We start from the raw sequence: 13421 nt of genomic DNA on the forward strand, positions 1-13421 counted from the left end.
AAGTCCTCAGACATTTTTCTTCCGTTGTTTCTTGCTTTGCACAGGTAAACAGCACATTTCTTCTTCTACGCTTGCATTATCGGTAGAGCAGACGCTGAATGCGCACTTTCATCTGGTTTGGTCTGCCGCGGTTTCCGTAGACTCGTGAACGCGCTTTCAGGAAATCCTATACACTACTGTTTATTCTCTAAAAACATTCTAAATGACTTCGTTTCGAGTGAATTCTGGACGCTACCCACTCAGGACACTTGGAATACATTGGACGAGCAGTATGGAGGAATATTGACACGTTTTTTTGTGGACTTTTATGGACCTTTCTGTCTCGGGCGCCATAGACCTCCATTATCTGAATGTCAGCAGACAGCAAGAAGCCTCCCAGATCTCCAGATGCATTTGAGATATCAAAAAAGTACTCCAGAGTGTTGTTCAGCATGGGGGTGAGTAGAAAATGAAGGCTAATCATGTTTTGGGTGTACTATTCCTTTAAGTGCAATAATGAAATTTCAGAACCTTTTGGATTCAAACTGCCTTCGTTTCTCCTCCATCCAAACCAAAGAATCTGCCTTTTTTTGTGTAAAATACCAGCCAAGAATCGACCTCATGAACCGCCATGTTCGCTTAGCAATTATTGGAATCAATATAGCAAACATTTTCCGGAATACTCACCATTTTCTCCCCAATTTGAAAACAGGAGTAGCATCAGAAACATGTCCGATTTATAAGCAGTGGATTTTCTCGCTAAAACGTTATTTAAAATATTTAAGTATAAAGAATCAAATGACTAAAGCTTTCAGAAAATATTAAGTATAAGACACATGAGAGTGAATACATTTTTATTCAAATTACAAGACAGGTAAACAAACTGGAAGTCAGCTGTGAGCTCCAGCCGCTGTGCAGAGCTGGTAATTGGCACAGACATAATGCCACAGATAATGAGGGACGCACCGATTGGTGGACAGATGGGATGACTCCGCCTAACTGTCATGGTCTGTAAAACGCTCAAACATTATAACATTTCGCTGACAAAGATCCTGTTTTACAGAAATTATCTTTTTTTTGTGTGTGTGTGTGTTTGGTCAGTTCTTAGAGACATCAGCCTAAAGGCAGCAATCGGTGCCTCTATACCGAGCGAATCAAGATTCAACGTAAACCCCTCAGTTAAGGAACTGCTTCATCCCGCTTCAGACACACAGAGGAGAACAAACACCGGTCTGAGAAAATAAAAACATAAAACAGTGTGTGCGTGACATTTTAAGATGAATAAATTAAAGAAAGTTAAAAATGTTTAAGGCAGAATGTTGCAGGATGGGCTCAGAGGCTGAGAATCTGAGGTGTTCACTTGCAGCTGGGAAATTATCACAAAGAGACCAGAGGTGCCCCACAGGTTTAACCTTCTGCTTCACAGTCAGCATCTCAAAAACGGGAAAGAAACCGAGTCGCGGCTTTGGTTCCGACCGATTCCTCCTGCTCTGGATCGTTCTCTGACTGGTGCTGATGAATACCCTCTGAAGCAGACGGAGGGGGCGAGGCTGCGGACCTTACAGGAAGTAAGGGGTGGTGGTCCGGGGAGGAATGACCCGCTCAGAGTCCGGCACGGCTCGGAACAGCTTGGGCTCCCTTCTGTTGACGTCCTTGAAGACCATGATGGAGGCGATGTTCCCGCAGCGGTAGCAGTAGTTGGGAGCGGACCACACCGTCACCAGCTTCTCGTCAAACATGAACTTGTAGCCCTCGTGCACCAGCTGGTGAGCGCGGCAGATCAGCTTCAGGTTGTTGATGTGAACGAACTGGTAGAGAGGAAACAAACCGGGTCACCCTGAGGGGTCCAGCAGCGGAAGGTTCTACGGGTCGGTTAACGGCGTTACCTCATTGGTGACCTTGGAGCCGAACAGCCAGCCGGCGCCGCGGGGACTGATGGCCCAGGTGTCCACGTCCTCCGGGTCGGACCAAACCAGGTCACAGAACGCTCCTTTGTGGGGAATCTCCTGGTTGCGTTCGATGGTTCGGATCTGGTCCAGAGTCTTGATGTCAGGCGAAAGGCCGCCGTGGACACAGAGGATCTGCTCATCTATCAACTGGAATTCATCAGAACAAATCTCAGCTTTAAGGGCTAAAAATGGCAGGAATTAAATGTCCAGCAGGAATCCAATCAGATCAGAGTTGGAGGATGTTTATTAAGAACATTCTAAAGCCACAAACAGCTGAACTGTTAGAACAATTAAAACGCTTCTTATTCATCATTGTTAGAAACCAGAGCAAACTTTCAGAACAGGAAACTGGAAGCAAAGAAACCAGAGCAAAGCAGCCAGAATTAGAGCCACTGGGGTCTTTTTTTCCCTCATGTTAATCCATTAACTTTCTGTTCTCCTAAATTCATTTTAACATCTTCGTATGGCATCTATTGTGCGTCGGTTAAGTTCTTAGTAGGGCTGCACCTTACGATTATTCTGCAAATCTGTCGGTTATTTTTTCAACTTAATCGGATGGGACCATGCCTTTCGGTTGTGCTGTTCTTTTTGCATATCGTTACAGGTGATGCAGCAGACTGAAAATGTTTTGTCGTTGTCTCCTTTCTATCTCTTCTTTCTTTTTTCCTTTTTCTTCTTCTGTTTTTCTGCTCTATTTACATTGCAGTGTCCATATAAACTGTAAAACTCCCTACATAATTATAATAAAGCTATTTATATGCATGAAAGTAAAATCTGTCGGGCTCTTTTTGGCATCAAGACAATTATTCTTATTGCCACACTGCCAGACAGGACACTGTTTAAAAAAAATAAATAAATAAATAAAAATAATAATCAGATGGTAAAAGGTTCCTTAAAAATTTTTTTTTTTTTTTTTTTACGAAATTAAGAGTCAAACTACCGTACAACTTTTACACTTGAGGAATTCTGGACAGAACATATTGACAGTCAAAAAAGATTTATTTTTCCTCAAAATCAAATATTACATTTTAATGTTGATATAGTTACTGCTCTCATTGGGTTGTTCTGTCAGCTGAAGGCATATACTCCAGTTAACAATTAATCCAATACTAAATTAGTTGACAATTAAATAAATAATTGATTAATCACATTTAACTGTTTCAGCCCTAGTTCTCAGGCATCATTACTCACCGGCCCAGCCTCCATATATAAACTAGAGCGGCAACTGATAATTATTCTGCTAATCGATTTTTATTAATTAACTGATTCATAAGCAGATAGCAAAAGCTTCCTTAAAGAAGACTTTTAAAAACATTTAACGAGGTGAAACTAAAACTTTTCCACTTGAGGAGTTTTGCATAGAGCTTATTGACAGATGAAAAAGATTTTTGTTTTCTTTAAAGCAAAATGTTTACATATTGTTAAAAAGATTGATATAGTTGCTGCTCTAAGCTGGTCGCTCTGTCAGCTAAAGGCATGTTTTACAGTCTCTATAATCAACTACTAAATTATTATTTGAAAATTATTTCAATGATTGATTAATCCAATTAATGGTTTCAGTCCTAATATACATCTCCTGTAACATCCAGGAGACTAAAGATCTGAAGGAAACTGTCTCAATGTTCGGTCTGCTTCATTAGGATTATTACATTTCTCCTCTTTGCTTGATCTCTAATTAGTGTAGATATTCCAGCATAGAATCAGTAGCTTGTATGAAATAATAGAACTAATGAGTTATCATTATCTTTACTCACCGTTGGTGAACATTATTAGCTCTTTCAACATATTCAGAGGGATGTTCTTAATATTTAGTGCTGGGCAGGTTTATGTTCTTTCTCACCACTAGAGGGTGCTGTTGTTTAGATTCCCTTTTTTTGTTTTTACTCACAGAACTCTAGTTTAAAGGAGCTAAAATCAGGTAGTTTACACAGAATCCTTTAGACAGAATCCTTTTTAAATAGAGTGCATTAGGACCCCTTATAGCGTTGCAAACATTAGCAGCCATGGTTATTTTATCGTCGTATAATCTAGTAGAAAAAGTTAGATAACAACAATTACCTACAGGTGAGGTCCTGATTGGTGGAACCTTCACTTTTGGTTAAAAACACACGGTAGTGGTGATAGCAGGGTTGGCTAACGTTAGCAGACTTTCATGAATTACGATAATTAAATAGACCAAAATCTTTTACACCAACCGATGCCAAACACCTTTTAACATAAACCTGATTTCTGAGTGAGGACTTCTTTAAAACTGCTCACTGTTCTTGATATTAAACTATTCAGAGCAACTAGCGTATATCGAATAAAAAAACTAGACGACCTTTTCGACCGCGCAGCTAGAGCAGCAAAGAAGCTTCAGCTGCACCTCAGAACTAAGCATCTAAAATGAAGCAGCACGCTCGTTTTTGCCGCTTGCGGTCTGAACTTTGCATAAAAACTGGACTCCATCCAGGAGAAAAGAGGAGAGGAATCAAGATCGACTCACCGCCGCCACCGTCAGCATGTCAAACACCTTGGTGCAGTACCTCCAAGCATTGGCGTTCCCATACTTTGTTTGGCATTCATCTGAAACAGAAGAGAACAGCTTCAGCATGGGAATGTTGATGTGATCCTGCTTTAATGAGCTCCTCAGCGTTTGGTACGTACCATAAAACCCATAAACCTGCGTTATCTGCCTGCTCTCATGGTTTCCTCGCAGCAGCGTGATGCGGTCAGGCCACTTGGCTTTTAAAGCTAGGAGGTAAGTAAACGTCTCCAAACTATAATACCCTCGGTCCACAAAATCTCCCTGCAGAGAGAGACGGGAAACGGTGAGAAGGAATCGACCAGAAAATCAAGACCTGTTTTGAAACATGATTTATTCATTAAAATCTGAAAAGTGTGGCGTACATTTCTATTCTATCCACAGCATGATGCTTCCCTCTCTAGACTGTTTTATTAGTAGACTCATCTGATTGGCTCATGAACTTTGCCATTTCCTGTGTCTTAAACTTTGCTTGTTAAAAACATTTAAATTCAATTCAGTTTATTTCTATAGCGCCAGTTCACAACACGTCATCTCAGGTCACTTTACAGTTCACCAGATCATCCAGTCAAATTGATTCAAAGTTTTTTATCTAAGCAAAACTAGATGATTGCATCGACTCATTGATTCAAATGCAATCCCTCACAGTGAGCATGCTTGTAGCGACAGTGGAGAGGAAAAACTCCCTTATAACAGAATTTAAGGGGGACAAAATATTTGGTACCCCTAAAATATCAAAACTTCCTCTCCAAATTGGTGGGTTGAGCAGCGTTCTGGGAGATGTTGACCCTGATGTTTAGATCCTAACTCTGTTTTAGACTTCTCTACAGCTTTCTCACTAACATTTCTGCTGGGTTGTTTAGTCTTTTTGATGCTGATGGTTCTTTAAAGAAAAATAAAAAATGACTGGGGGACGGACTTCTAATGTCAGCTGGTTGCACAGAATTTATTTCCGATAATATGGGTATTTGGGGGCTGAAATCAAATGTATGTCAACTTATGCAGATTTTATTCTGTTGGAAAAGTCTAAAAGTCTACAGATTCTCCTTAAAGATCACAGCTATGCATGACTTTGTGTTGTTGTTTCTAGGGATGCACAATATAATCGGCCCCCTATCGGTATCGGCCTTAAAACTGAATATCGGTCATCGACCACCCCACCGATATTTAACCCGATATTTGATCAGCTTCTGAGTTTCTAAAGTCTAAAAAAACAAAAAAATACTACTTCTTCTTCTTCCTCAAAAACTTCTTTTTTACAAACTTAAAAACTTCTAAAGACGAGGGAAAAAATATTGATACAATAAAATATCCCAATATCTTCATATGCTGATATATTGCCATTTAAAAACACCATATCAATCTCTTTTACTAATGAAATATTGCTATATGTCATCGTTATGATACGAAATCCCCCGAAAATTCACGAAATTTTGCCATATTTTTATATGTTGATATATTGACGCGGTATTGATTTATTTTACTAACAAAATCTCACAAGAATTTGAAAAATATCACGAGAGTTTGTAACAGAACGATGAAATTTCACGAGATTTTGAAAGTAAAATAGATCGATACCGCGCTTTTAAAAATCAGTTTGATATCAGCATATGAAAATATATTTGAGTATATTATTTTTCAGTGTCAGAAATGGATAACAAAACTGCTATTTTCAATGACTACGTATTTTTGTCCAGCTTTAACATCAGTATTGATATCGGTTATCGGCTACATGAGTTTTAAAATATCGGCATATCGGATATCGGCCAAAATCCCAATATTGTGCATCCCTAGTTTTTCTCCTAAAATTAATATTCGAGTTGAGTTTGTTGTTAGAAGAGGACATAATGTACAGTTTGGTCTAAATAGATCCTGGATCCAGTAGATCTGCTGCCTGAAGATCTCAGTTACATGGACTCATGTGAGACTTTAGTCAGACAACAATGTCCCTAACAGCCCCCCTTTCAGGAGCATAGACCAGTAGCGGGTATTGCAGGCTAACAAAGACCTTGACGACTCCCCATTGCTAAGGGGCTGATCTGTTCTTCCAGATCAATTTGCATGTTTTCTAAGCCAAAACAAGGCTTTGTTGGGCTACTCCATAAAGCTCGTAACTCAACTCTAATTCTGACACTTTGAATTGATAAAACTTCCTGGATGGGAAGCAAAATGTCTTCAAACTTGGAAAACAAAGTCCAGTGGATTGTTGTTGTTTTTTTTTTATTCTGAAAAAGTTTATCAATAGACAGGTTTCAGGTATTACAAGTGACAATCCCCCCTTAAGGACGGAGCTTTCACAATCATAGCCAGGTTTCAGACATTACAGGCTAACAATGGAACCAAACCACCCGCTCCTCAGGTTTATTTTGCATGTTTCCAAGCAGTACATGGCATTGTTTTCGCTCCACTATATAAAGCCTTAAACTCAAAGCGAATCCAGACATTTTAATTGAGAAAGCATCCTGGATGGGAAGCGAAACATCTTCCAACCTTGGAAACAAATTCCAGTGGATTTTTTTTTTTTTTTACTTTTTAGAATGACTATGACCTGGATGACTGAGAATCTTCACCAGCATTTTTTTTTCTCCAGATATTAAACCTTTTTCATTCAGGGTGAAAACCACTACGATAAAGATCTGCAGCCTCCTGCTGATAACTCGGCTTCAGAACAAAGAAAGCAGAGCAATCAACGTGGAGCAGGAGCAGCTTTAGCTCATCTTTAGGTCTTACCATGAAAATGTAGTTTGTGTCTGGAACTTGACCCCCAGTCCTGAAGAGTTCACATAGATCATAAAACTGGAATCAAAAACATTAAACACATGGTTTTATTTCTCTTTAAGAGGCACATAAAGGTTAGTAAACTCTGAACCAACAGATAATTTTCTCACACCCACCTGACCATGAATATCTCCACAGACTGTAACCGGTGTGGCTACAGGCTGAACGTTAGATTCCTCCAGCAGCAGATCACACACATAGTCGCATAACCTCTGTAACACAAACAGGAAGATGGGATTATAATCTGGCACAAATACATCCTCATGATCAAACCAGGAAGCTGCAGCAAAGTGGTCAGTTGGGTTCCTGCAACTTAAGGGCAAATTTAAAGCTGATAAGATTTCATTCTGCAGAATTTTGGTTCCGTCTCGGCCCACTGTAACACTCAAACCTGCTAGCTGACCGCTACCGGTAAATGTTTGAAGTCGGGCATTCAACAGCAAAGGAATATTTAAGCATTTTGAAAATGTTCTACATGTAAAATGTTACGTTGTTGAGATGACTGTAAAAGCCTGTTATTGTAATTTCGTTTGATTTATTTATTATTTTGTGATTAACTTAATTTTATTTGAATTAAGTCTGTATTTTATAACGCATGTTCACTTTATTTTAACAGTACATCTATATTTTTGTCCTATGTTTGAGAAAAAAATTAAGTTTACAGAGTACTTTGACGTACTGTCTCCGCCTCTAGCTTCTTTTCAGAACGCACGGCTTAACGATCAACTTGAAGCAGTTCCACGCAAATATATCACGATTAGGGATGCACCAAATTGGGATTTTGGCCGATATCTTATAAGCCGATATTATTTTAAAACTCATGTAGGGGATAACCGATATCAATACCGATGTTAAAGCTGGACAAAAATAAGTAGTCATTGAAAATAGCAGTTTTGTTATCCATTTCTGACACTTTGAAAAATAATATACTCAAATATATTTTCATATGCTGATATCAAATTGATTTTTTAAAACGCGGTATCGATCTATTTTACTTTCAAAATCTCGTGAAATTTCCTCGTACTGTTACAAACTCTCATGATATTTTGCAAATTCTTGTGAGATTTTGTTAGTAAAATAGATCGATACCGCGTCAATATATCAACATATAAAAATATGGCAAAATTTGGTGAATTTTCGGGGGATTTCGTAGCATAACGATGACATATAGCAATATTTCATTAGTAAAAGAGATTGATATGGTGTTTTTAAATGGCAATATATCAGCATATGAAGATATTGGGATATTTTAATGGATCAATATTTTTTCCCTCGTCTTTAGAAGTTTGTAAGTCTGTAAAAAAGACGTTTTTGAGGAAGAAGAAGAAGTAGTTTTTTTTGTTTTGTTTTTTTTTAGACTTTAGAAACTCAGAAGCTGATCAAATATCGGGTTAAATATCGGTGGGGTGGCCGATGTGCGATACTCAGTTTTAAGGCCGATACCGATAGGGGGCCGATTATATCGTGCATCCCTAATCACGATATAATATATCTGACAAAATTGTTTTTAGATAACCTTTTTTTTTTTTATAAAGCATTTTAAATGCCATGATAATCACATTTGATGAATTTTAATCCATATTAAGTCCTTAATTAAAAAAATAACAGTTTAATAACTTTTAGTGATTTTTAATAAGTGCGGAAACCCTGAAACTGTACGACGAAACCGCAGGGTTAAAAAGTTCACAGCTCACGATGCATGTGCTCAAGTGTACGTCTAAAAACCACGTCAGACAGCGCCGAGAAATGGCGCTGGTCCGACTCGTCAATCTGGAAGAAGAAGAACTCCTTTGTTTGCAGATGTGCAGTGCGCAAGGTTCTGGTGAATCGGCTCGTAGCTCTAGCCTGGGTGCCATTCCGAACTTAGTCCCGCCCACAAAGTTTGAGGTCGGGGAAGTTCGGTCTGGCATTGCTCCAGAGTAGCGCCAGTATTATCGCCTACTGTCAGGCGATCCAATCAAATTGTCAGGGCGGGCTTTATACGATGATGGACAGATGACCAACAGTAACGTAATCAACCACGTGACCAATGCGCGCTTGGGTGACAACAATAATGGCTGCCGCTGGAGAGTTTAGGTGTGTAGATTCTGCTATTAGGTCTGTTCTAGAAGATATCGACAGCAAATTAATTTTAAAAGAGGAACAGAGAAACGCGATCAAGGCTCATCTTCTTATTCTAGGCGTGCAACTGCACGCTTTGATTTTTGTGGACAACAACTATGCCTGGCTTAACATACGTCACGCACTCCGTTGCTCTTATTGGTTGTAGGTCTATCCAATTGAGTGCAGAGGCATTTTTTTTCCTGGTTCGTTCGAAACACGCCCCATAATCACAGCTCTATGGAGCAGCATCAGACTCATATTCTGACTAGAATTGAGTCGGACTACGTCAGGCTATCGTAGCTCAGCTTCAACAGCAGGATTTGTCCATGAAAACCTCACGACAGCCGACTAAGACCTTACGATTCCTGATAGGGAGGTGGTCGTGAGAGGCTGATCACCCCTCATCATCGCATGTGTACTACACGACGCAGGACGCACGATTAGATTGAAAGTCGGACCGACCAAAAAAATTCTTGCACAGCTGGAGAATCAGCTCGAAAAGGGCAAAAAAATCGTACAGATTATGCCCGGCTTTACTTAAATCTGAGCATCACAGTATCCTGATTTAATATAGAGCTCTCTCTATTGACTACTTTAGTGGATTAATCTGTCGATTGTTTGCTTTTTTTTCTATTAATACTTGTTTTTCTTCCTGCCTTTTTTCTTTTTTAAACATATTTCACATATCAGGAATTTGTCTGATTTAGTTTATTTGTGAGCTGCCTATTTGTTTTTTATTTGCAGAAAAGGGGAAAAAGTATTTAACAATCTTTATACTGCACTTCACAGTGAAATTTTGGTTCATAAAAATACTTTTAAAATGAAATGATTAAACTAACAAGATACATTTTGTAAATTAACATTTAAATTTATTAAAAATGTTGGTTAAAAACATTTATAATTTATATTTGTAGAGTTTTGTCTTAATCTCAGCTGTAATTAGGTTATTCTTTCAGTAAAAGGAATCACCATAACTTTAGGTAACAATTTGATTATCAAATTAGCTGATGAATATTTTAATAATTCATAAAGTAAAGTCATAGTGCAGCCTGATCTATTCATGTTTATATCTGGTTCCAAATGATTCCGTGTGCAAAAACATCAGATTTGAGAGGATTTGCAGACCTGAGGGAAACTGACACGTTGGTCAGATCATGACGACCTTCTAATAACAGTTAGTAAATATGAATTAATAACAGTCATCCAATAACAGTAAGGACATTGAAATGTTTTGAGTTTGATCTTTCGGACTGAGATGTTCAGGGAAACATTAAATAAACGGTTGTAGCTGAACCTCCTCACTGGCTCTGAGGCAGGTTGTGAAACACTTCAGTCAGATGTGCATAAAAACTCTGCATTTTGTCATATTTCTTTAATGGTGAGGTCATCAGAGATGGAGCTGCATAAAAACACACATTTTTATGCAGCTCCACCTCTGAGAACCTCACCATTAAATAAATATATCCCTCCTGTCAATACAGGAATGATGGCAGATCCTTAACTGTAGCTCAGTGATTGCTACACCTTTACTAAACACCAGACTCCACCTCATTAGATTTCCTTAAATTTGAAATGCTAAACTTAAGACGTAACATAGAAGAGTTTAGGGCTTTTACAGTTGCTTTCTGTATCTCTGCTTCTGTCTCATTGAACCGAAGATGCCCGCTCACACTGAGCCTGGTTCTGCTTTTCCTGTTAAATGGGAGTTTTTCCTCTCCACTGTCGCTACAAGTATGCTTAATGTGAGGGATTGCTGAAGAGTCAACGAGTTGATGCAATCAACTGGTTTTCCTTAGATAGAAAACTTTGAATCAATCTATCTAGATCAGGGATGTCAAACTGGTTCCAGAAAGGGCCGAGTGGCTGAAGGTTTTCTTTTCAACCAAGCAATAGCACACCAGACTCCATTCATCTCATTAAGTCATCATGTTGACTAACTCAAGACTAGACTCACTTGATGAGATGAATGGAGTCTGGTGTGCTATTGCTTGGTTGGAAAGAAAACCTGCAGCCACTCGGCCCTTTCTGGAACCAGTTTGACACCCCTGATCTAGATGATCTGGTGAACTGATAAGTGCCTTGAGATGACTTGTGTTGTGAATTGACACGATAGAAATAAACTGAATTGAACATAGAAAAAGGCAAAAACTAATAAAATGCTACAAAAAAATGAGATGTTATCCCTGTAAAGAGCTCTGGTTGGAACAGAAACCCAGATTATTTTCTTCTAGAAAAGGAGATGGAGTTATTTCTGTGAGCAAACATATTTTTAGGCCTTAGGATCCATTTTGAGACCTTTCAGATACTTAATGATGTTAAAAGGTTTGTTAACCTCAGATAAAAAGTTTCCACGAAGAAGCTTTAACTGGTTTGTTTCTGATTGCGATTTTTGTTTTGTTTTGTGATAAAAGCAAAACCGGAACCTGCTGTAAATGATCACTGAATTTAAGAATCGCATGAGAGCTTCAGAATCAGACCTTAACCCGCCTTAGATGAGGCTCTGAATGTTAGAAACGACCCAGTTTAAGCCCTTTAGAAGAGCCCCTCAGCGTCTACTGTACCTACGTAGCTTTCAACTCTTAAGTCCAGTTTACGTATTTTCCAACAATTCGAAACGAGTAATGGTTCAAATTGTGTCATTCCTGACACATATAACCAGAATAAACACACTTAAACGATTGTTTGGCTAATTGATCTCATTTTTCAACACTTTCTCGAACTTAGCCATTAGCTTATTTAGCTTCCACTGCTTCACATAAAGGCGACATTCCCCCCAGCTCCCTAAATAAAAATCACTCACCTTTAAGTCGTTTTCTGGTAAATATTTGCAGTGTTTGGCGATCTCGACGTATTTGTCGAGATCTAAAGGAGCCATGGTTAACACGAAAGTTATACAATCTGAAAATAAAAAACAGCTAAAGGCGATTAGCCTTCCTGCTAACTAGTTCCGCTTCTCTTTCAGCTCGTTTCCGCTTCGGTGTTCTTCTTCAGTGACGTAAACTTAGCAAAAATGAAGAATGAGCGCCACCTACTGGCCCACAATAAGACATAACACTTTATGTTAATCCAAGTATTAAACGTAAATAGATAAAAAAAAGATTATAATCTAACATTCTAATAATAATAATAATAATAATAATAATAATAAGAAGAAGAATACCAATAACAATAATAATTGGTACTCAGCTCATGATGTCAGCAGTAGGTGTTCACATAGGAAAAGAACTCATACCCCTTTCATGACATCTAAAAACTCCAGATATAATATCTCCAATAAAACAGGATAACATCAAGATACAAAACTCTCATAGAAAAACCTTAGTAAATATCAAAAAACATAAATTCTCAGGCATCCAGAGCATCATGATTGCCTCTGGTTGAAGCAAGAATAAATATATACATAAATATTAAGATAGGAAAGTCAGAAATATTTTGGAATAATGAAAATGATAATGATGATAAAAAAAATAATAACAATAATTATAATAAAAAAAAAAATAGTAGTAGTCATAATAATAATAGTAATAATAATAACAATGTTAATGATAATAATAATAATAATGATAATAATAATAATAATAATAATAATAATAATAATAATAATAATAATAATAATAATAATAATAATAATAATAATAATTACAATGATAATAATCATCATCATCATCATCAGGTATGGATAACTTTGTTTAAAACTAGGTTTAAAATCAAAAGAACAATATAAAAGAAACAAATCCATATGAACCAAAACATTTTTTTAGATTTGTATGTTGGTTTTGGCTGTGTGTGTGTTTTAGGTTTAAGTTATCTAAGATAAATGTTATCACAGAACCCGAATAAAAATCAAAACACTACTGGGTTAAATAAATAAAAAAAGAAATCAGAATCATCACATTCCAGATAATTTTTCAATTTTCAAATATAATCACTAAAGAAATGAAGCAGAATCAAACTAAATAGAAACGCCAGGTATTAATTTATTCACTGCTGCCCTCTGGTGGCCGTTCCAGACTCTGCGGCTCCATTGGATGACATGGATCTCCATCTCTGGGGTCCCTTTGCCTTAGAATTGGACCAAAACATTCCAT

At 37.7% G+C, this 13421-nt stretch overlaps 1 protein-coding gene across 1 annotated transcript; it reads right to left on the reverse strand.

Moving 5' to 3' along the window:
- Positions 1-816: 816 nt before the first annotated feature.
- On the reverse strand, positions 817-12314 carry ppp6c (protein phosphatase 6, catalytic subunit). The gene is made up of 7 exons (XM_038280656.1): positions 12134-12314; positions 7347-7442; positions 7183-7248; positions 4575-4716; positions 4414-4493; positions 1866-2075; positions 817-1787 (listed from the first exon to the last, which is right to left on the reverse strand). The coding sequence occupies exons 1-7, from the start codon at positions 12206-12208 to the stop codon at positions 1539-1541; spliced, it is 918 nt and encodes a 305-aa protein (XP_038136584.1). The 5' UTR covers positions 12209-12314; the 3' UTR covers positions 817-1538.
- Between the last annotated feature and the right edge of the window lie 1107 nt (positions 12315-13421).

Source organism: Cyprinodon tularosa, unplaced genomic scaffold (assembly GCF_016077235.1).
Source record: "Cyprinodon tularosa strain WSP-4 unplaced genomic scaffold, ASM1607723v1 ctg162, whole genome shotgun sequence".
In the NCBI taxonomy this organism is placed as follows: Eukaryota; Metazoa; Chordata; class Actinopteri; order Cyprinodontiformes; family Cyprinodontidae; genus Cyprinodon; species Cyprinodon tularosa.

What these genes read in the sequence shown, in the direction of transcription:
- ppp6c (XM_038280656.1), bottom strand. Translation starts at nt 12,208, where the DNA reads ATGGCTCCTTTAGATCTCGACAAATACGTCGAGATCGCCAAACACTGC. An exon ending in GCAGGTTTATGGGTTTTATG is followed by an intron (nt 4,494 to 4,574) that starts GTACGTACCAAA and finishes CTTCTGTTTCAG; the next exon opens with ATGAATGCCAAACAAAGTAT. An exon ending in ACATGCTGACGGTGGCGGCG is followed by an intron (nt 2,076 to 4,413) that starts GTGAGTCGATCT and finishes GATGAATTCCAG; the next exon opens with TTGATAGATGAGCAGATCCT.